General features: G+C 39.9%; 1 protein-coding gene across 1 annotated transcript in view; it reads right to left on the bottom strand.

The window, feature by feature from the left end:
• The window catches only part of nbas (NBAS subunit of NRZ tethering complex), a 245,306-nt gene that overhangs the window by 63,479 nt on the left and 173,867 nt on the right, over positions 1–7,960 (bottom strand). Inside the window, exons 43-44 of the mRNA XM_080452909.1 lie at positions 3,264–3,374; positions 1,103–1,353 (exon numbers count right to left, since the gene is read on the bottom strand). Coding sequence (XP_080309035.1) covers positions 1,103–1,353; positions 3,264–3,374 — 362 coding nt within the window. The remainder of the gene's footprint in view (positions 1–1,102; positions 1,354–3,263; positions 3,375–7,960) is intronic.

Raw genomic sequence — 7,960 nt, 5'->3', positions numbered from 1 at the left:
AGAGAGAGAGAGAGGGAGAGGGAGAGGGAGAGAGAGGGAGGGAGATAAGTTGTGTTGTTGTTTTCGATTGATTCAGGCAGAGACAGAGAGAGAGAGAAGTTGACAGAAAAACACTAATACTGTCGTCAAGATACTCAAGGGACCAATGTCCATATACCTGTCTCAATACTGGTGTTGTGCCCACAGGCATTGGACTCACCACTGACCACTGTTCCTGACTGGACTCACCTAGTGACTGTCACTGTAGTGTATATGTCACAGGGAAATTGGCATTCGTTTGGAAATTGGAAAGGTATGCTCGTTTTTAGGCGCGGGGCTTCGGCGCAAGGCAGGGTTTTTCGAGACAGGGTTTTTTACGCGAGGCACTCCTCCTCACAAGGAGGAGGAGTAGGAGGAGGAGGCGCGAGGCGGGGCGTTGATGCGAGGCGGACCTGGCTTTTGTTGTTCCCCCCCATATAGCAACCAGGAAGCTACGCTAAGGGAACGTTGAACACGCGTTCACACACACACACGTGATAATAGTTATTATCCATGATGGAGGCGCGCCGACTCAGCAGAGCTTGAGGCAGAGGAGGCACGCCCGAGCGCCTCCAGGCGCGAGTGCCCGTGCCGACCGGCCGATGGTCTGCTAGTCGAATCAGCGCCGTCCGAGTTGTAAACCGATAGGGGGAGAATAGATCTTTTCATGGGTTACTACCGACGTGTGCGTGTGTGTCGTGGATAAACTAAAACAAATGTTAAAAGCCAGAACACAATACAATTATCTTAACAGTCATGCTTTCAATAAACCAAATTGAAAGCGTGTGTGCGCGAGTGCGAGTGCGTGTGCGTGCGTGCGCGTGTGTGTGTGGTCGGGGGTCTAGTCTAGTGTGGCTTGCATTGCCCTCTAGTGTTGGTTCTACAGAATTGGGGGAGGTGAAAACGAGCGCTCCTTTTTCAATTTCCCTGGAATGCCAATTTCCCTGTAACATATACGCACACTACAGTGACAGTCACTAGGTGAAGAAGACCTTTGGAACAGTTATTGGTGAAGAAAACTAACGTCAGGGAAACAATACTGATTTGAGATGCGGATGATGCGGCCGGTGGAGATCTAACTCACCGGTGGCGACGGCACGGAGCTTCTTGAGCAGCTTGAGGTGGGCGTGGGGCGTGATGCGTGCGGTGGCGTGGGGCTGGCAGCCGGCCGCCTCCAGCAGGGTGTAGTAGTAGAGGAGACGCTCCAGGTCGACGCCCGCCACGCTGGGCAGGACGTACTTGGTCATGTGATGCTGGAAGGCCTGAGGGTCGGCCTTCAGCGCCTCCAGCAGGCCCAGCTGATCACTGCGCTGCTCCAGCTCCTTGGTGGAGAGACTGAGGAGATAGACAGTGGTGGAAAATAACTAAGTACATTTACTTAACTCATTCACTGCCATTGATGTAAGAAAAAAAGAAGAAAAAAAAAATATATATATATACATATATATATATATTTTTTTTTTATTTATTTTTTTTTTTCTCACACAAAACCTAAGATATCGAAGATCTCTCTCTCGTTCTGGTTTGAACGCTCAGAGATATTAATAACTCTCTCCTCTCATTCCACAACCGGCGCAAGGAACTGATTTACTCTGTGGAAGACTGTAGCCCCCCCCCCCCCACACACAAACAACACCCCCCTCTTTCTCCTCTCTCATCTCTGTCTCTTCAGGGAGTCATTTTTTCCCCGCCTCCATAAGCATATTATTCTTGCTTGTTGTTTCTTATATTATGTTCAAACCCAAACAGGCGCGTAATGTTGTGGAATTTAGCAGCTGCACTTAATGGACATTTAATCAGAGAGGCATAATTAAACTGTGGTTTGGGTGGTAGGGGGGTGGGGGGGTGTAGTTGCCAATTATTCATAATGCTGTCGTTCTTTGAACTTTGTAGCAAAATGTGATTCATTTTATTGCTATCTGTGCCGGCTAATTTGTTTACAAAATGTTTGCTGGTTTCTAGCAAGTGTCTGTGCGTATGCGTGTGCGTGTGTGTGTGTGTGTGTGTGTATGTGTGTGCGTGCGTGTGTGTGATTAAACAGAGTTCAGTGTAAGCCAATTACTTGACATAATGCTGTTTGTAAAGGAGAACATGAGGTGCTTATGGATGATTCTCTTTCCCCATTAAACACATACACGCAAAAACATACACAAATGCATACGCATATGCACACACACACACACACACAATCTGTGAGTGAGCAGGACAGTTGGGGTTGTAATTTATCGCTGAGTTGACTCTATAAAGCATTTCCCTGTTTAAAAATGCAATGGCTCAGCGACACACGAACGGACACACACACACACACACACTCGGTCCCTGCTGAAAAGGCATTCTATTAAAACAAGGTGCAGGGCTATTCAGATCCCCGGCTATGAAGTCAGAGAGCAAATACATTATGGAAATATAATGTCTGACACACACACACACACACACACACACACACACACACACACACACACACACACACACACACACACACACACACACACACACACACACACACACACACACACACACACACACACACACACACACACACACACACACACACACACACACACTCTAGGGCTGTCAACTTTCCTTAGAAATGATATTCGATATATATATATATATATATATCGATATTGAATGATATTCGAAATATTGGTCTTAAAAATTGGCAGATATTCGAATATATTCGAATATATATATATATATATATATTTTTTTACAGAAACAATACAATTATTTTTATATTCGAATATTAATTTTCATATTCAAATATACATATTTTCCCCATATTCGAGGAATATTCTAATATTAACTCACCTGCCCACACTAGGGCATTCACAGAATAGTCGAATATTCGAATATTCGAATATCAAACCGACTATTTGTTTTTTTTTTAGATTCTTTTTTTTTTTAGTGGCTTTTCTAGAGCAGACACGCAGCTGTGAGCTCTGGTGTGACGTCAACTCGCATTCCTTGAGTCGAGTCATCAATGTAATTAAAAAAAAAAAAAAAAAAAAAAAACTTTTTTTTAATTTTTTTATTTTTTATAATCAAACCGAATAATCGACTATTCGAATACTTTTGGGTCGAATAATTCGAATACCATAAATCACTATTCGTTAATGCCCTAGCCCACACACATCCTGAAACACTTCTTGTTGAGTTTCCCAAGTTTGAGCATCTACTATTGCTTGTGTTCAATGACTTCTTGTTACATGTGAACGCAAATAAGGATGTTAAATGTGTTTTACCCGCTGTCTGTGAACAGGAACTCCAGGTGTGTCATGTAGACCTCCCACAGAGGAACGTTGTAGCGCTGGGCCAGAGACAACGAGATCTTGTACACACCATCATCCAGGGTCCTACACACACACACACACACACACACACACACACACACACACACACACACACACACACACACACACACACACACACACACACACACACACACACACACACACACACACACACACACACACACACACACACACACACACACACACACACGTCAATAATAATGTAATAAGGATTTCCATGGAAATGCAATTGGAACAGAGCGCATTCTCCCACTTAAAAATGTTTCATAACAATGCAGTTCAGGCTTATGATAATAAAATGCATACGTTTAGATTCAACCGACACGATATGATATGATATGTGACAATAAAATGATCATAAAAATGCATACATTTACGTAACCAAACGTGACTTTACCCACATATTTAACATATGAGCTGTTCATTTAACTCGGTTCATAAAATCTACAACTATGTAACTATCATTTTCTAATAGTTGTAGTGTAGTAAAAAGTACAATATGTGGCTCTGAGATGTAATTTAGTAAAATAGATGAAAAATGGAAATACTCAAGTACAGTAAAAGTCCCTCAACATTTTACTTACGTACAGTACTTGAGGAAATGTACTTAGTAATGTGGTTATACATGAGCACCCTCTCAGAGCTACACATGGATAAACTAACAGTGAGGATGTGATGGTGCAGTCAGTAATCAATCCTGTGTTGTGTGGTAAGTAGAGCAGCACTATGTCTGCCAGGCGTGTTTGAATAAAATGTTCAATAGTTGGTGGAGTGACTGAAGAGCTGAGCTTTAAGAGCCAGAGGAGACAGTCATTTCATGTCACACACGCAGCTCTTCCAATTAGTTTTGGGACGGCATTTAAAGGACAACACTGGAGGACACAGCTTTAACCCTGTAAGACCCGGATATATTTCTACTTGCAAAAAAAAAAAAAAAACCTTTCAGATGGTCTTGTAGGAGTACTTAGGAGAGGAAAATATAATGTTTTTGTATTTTTTATGTTTTGGTAAGTTTTTATGCAAATGTTTCCATATGGAAACGTTGGGTCCATCAGGTAGCAAAATTTCCTATAGGCCATTTTTAAGGATAACATGGCAAATGTGTAATTACTTCACTAAAACAACTTAAGGATTCATATATATGGTTTATTATTTGGCCTCAGATCAATTATTAATAATATTTGGCCTCAGAACAGTATACATTATGAATAATAACACCAATAAGCCATATTTTTAATGAACAACAAAATAAAAATCTGTACAATATATGTAGTAAAGAAACCTGTAGGCACTTCTCTCTGAACAAATCCAGCCATGGTCGGAGTTTCCAGAGTTTGTCCTTCTTGTCCTTCTCTGGCACGGTCAAGTTGTCAACCAGATGTAACGAGGTCAACAAAGACTGAAATCGGTTGCGTGGCATCACATCAGCTACAGCCGTGTTTCGTGTGTCTGCTTCCCAGTACATCCGGCATCCATTCATTGGAGAAAGGCCCATTCTCAGATACATCCCCAACATTTGCTCAATTTCTTTTGGACTTGTGTTGACTGATGTTCATTTTGTTTGAAGGCTGTAAATGTTTGTGTTCGTTGTGAGAGAGTCAATCATGTCTTTGGACACAAACTGGCGGAAGTACTGCAGTGGTGTTTGGAGAGAACTCATATCTTCAGAGGTCAGAGGTGGGCCAGAAAAGTCTGTATTAGGGCTGATGAAGTCCTTTTTCAGCCACTGATATCTTGAATCATGGCGCTGAGCGGGTTTGGTCAGTTGGGGCGGCTGAATGTCTGCTGGGCGGTCAGTGGGTTCACTGGGTGGTTCACTGGGTGGTTGGTTTTCTTTGGACCCCATGCCACAGTCCTCTTCATCTGACTCTTCATCAGTCTCATTGATGTCTATGTCAACATCACTCTCTCCGTTCATCACGATATCCAGAACATCCCTTGCTGAGAAGCGAGGCCCTTTCTGTTGTTGTGGCATTCTGAAATGAAATAAAGACCATTAGTACATTTAGTAGTGCTTACAAATAACATTTCACAAGTCATACAATACTGTCTGGCAAACCTATTGTGTGATGATGATTGCCGCTAAGTGGGCATCATTCCATTGCCCCTAAGTACCCACCACACCTTGAATGAATAATGAACAACCCCCACAACCCCCAACAAGTACCAAAGTGGTCCCACTGTCCTTGTTGTATCGAAAGCAAATTAAACATACTGAGAAATAACAAGGGAATATATTGGTTAAACTATGGTTGAATATGTATTGTTTAGGGGGAGAGAGAAAGTTTGGGTGGACATTTTCTGAGGCTTACTGCTCAAAGCAAACAATTCAGTTTTTGTGAACAAAGGAACCAGCTTGTATGGTTCTGACTGTTAAAACAATGGTTACAAATATCATTGGAAATTAGAAATTAAAGTAAAAATGCACATATAGCCTACTCTCTCTCACCGTTTCTCTCTCTCATATATATATATATATATATATATATATATATATATATATATAGTAATGCAAAGTGGGGGAAATACACATATAACTGTTTAAATCTATTGTGAAAACTATATATAAGGCTGAACAGTAGCAGGTGAACATTAGGCCTGCCCTTGTATTTTTGGCAACCAAGAGGGCCCAACGATTCCAAAAAGACACAAGTATGAATCATGCTTTAATTTCTAATTTGGGACATATATTTCACAATAATAACATATGTACATGTTCTAGACATTGTAATGTTCAACAAAAAAATTATTACAGGCATATTACTTACGTTTTTGTGAGGAATATCTTCCAGAGAAAAAAGAGATATGTTCCAACAGAGATTTTTCAAGTTGTGATGATTCCTGGCTCTGTGGGGGGTATTTATATGCAAATATCCTGGCCAATGGCATTGTAAGACTAAACAATAGGACCCAATGAGCATTTAGAGGTGAAAAAATAACAGAAAAAAAAAAGATTTAAACATCTTTCTTTATAAAATATAATTGTTTCCAAAAGGGATCACTGGGTCTTAGAGGGTTAAATTGGAACCCCACTAATTTCTCATCTCAGCTGTAGCCTCTAGAATAATTCCCTTGTGGCAAAGATAATGCAGTTTGGCTTCGGTCTGAAAATGAGTGCCTAGTTGAGGTCGATTCAGGGCCCACTTTAAAGTTGAGCTGGAATGGAAAAACATTGTTTTTCACACTTTTAGAACATATCATATCTGCATATCTGCATACCCGCATATCTGTATAAATACCTCGAAAAAGTTAGTGACACCCACAGCCACGAAACTAGAGGGAGCGTAAACAACAATCTGGTACCACCCACCCATAAAACAAACATGGGCAAATTCTCCTTCTATAGCACAGCCACCAAGGAATGGAATAGTCTAACCCCATCCCTCAAAAAATGCAGTTCGCTGGGCTCATTCAAAACAGCCCTAAAAACTCATCTTTCTGGAGGCCGAAAGAGGAGAATATTTTTTTTAATTTTTTTTCATGCTCCTTTTTTTTGGTACATAGTTGTATTTTTTCTGTATTATCTGTATTTTCATGTTGATTTTTGAACTGTTTGGTTGCTACTATATATGTCTATGAAATTAATTCAAGGACCCCAACGGAAACAAGTTCGCAAGGACTTTTTTGGCCGGACCTTTTAGTCAAAAGCATTATAAATGTAACTGTGTTGTTTTACATTCTTTTGCCTAATACAAATTTCAATCAATCAATCAATCAATCAATCAAACAATAGATCACCCACACATTTTATAAATACATGTTTTGTGTATTTTTATATAATGCATTTATTCCTTTTCAATTTATCTTAGATTTTCAAGTAGTTACAGAATATTTATCTCAATTTATATCGATCCCCTTGTGGTTGCTAATCACTGAGGGTTGCACTGTGTGGTTTCACAAATGTCAACGAGGTCATCGCGACCTTGTTGACATTAACCCATTAACTGCCAGAGTTATTTCTGAATATTTCTAGCCAGTGCCAGAGATTTTTCATTGAAAAAAAAAAAAGTACTCAGGAGCCGAGATACAGCATTTTTAAGTTTTAAGTTAACAAGGAAGTGGATAGGAGTGGCTACAATCTTCCACAGAGTATAAGATTGTCAGAGAGTCAGATTTTCTTTTCTTTTAACCCTTCCATTGTGTTAAGGTCTTTTTTGACCCGTTTTCAAGTTTGAATAGGTAAAAAGTACCCTTTACATTTCTGTATTGGAACGAGGCTTCATGATATCCTCAGAAATAGCCATTTTAACGCAACAAAATTATTTATCATCATTTTAATTAATTCTGATGGTCTCAAAAAAAAAAGTGACACTTGTGGTGTTAGGTTCCGAAATGACCCGGCAGAGAACTGTGGCTCAATTCCCCCCCAAATTGTCAATATTCAATGTTTACATGTTTGAGAGTGAGAGAGACTTGTCCTCAATTAGCATTTGCTATCAGGAGTAAAATAAAGTTTGAGTTTATGAAAAATAAATGACTTTTTACCTTCTATGGTATACGGGTCATTTCGGACCCTAACACCACTAGTGTCACTATTTTTTATAATTTTAACATTTTTTAAAGTTACAAAAAGAAAACTAATATTTTTTTAATATTTTTTTTTTGCAAGTGTGTTCTAATAATTATTC

The sequence above is a fragment of the Gymnoscopelus braueri genome (genome assembly GCF_963280865.1).
Source record: "Gymnoscopelus braueri genome assembly, chromosome: 16".
NCBI lineage: Eukaryota > Metazoa > Chordata > Actinopteri > Myctophiformes > Myctophidae > Gymnoscopelus > Gymnoscopelus braueri.
This window is presented reverse-complemented; position numbering and strand designations above follow the sequence as displayed.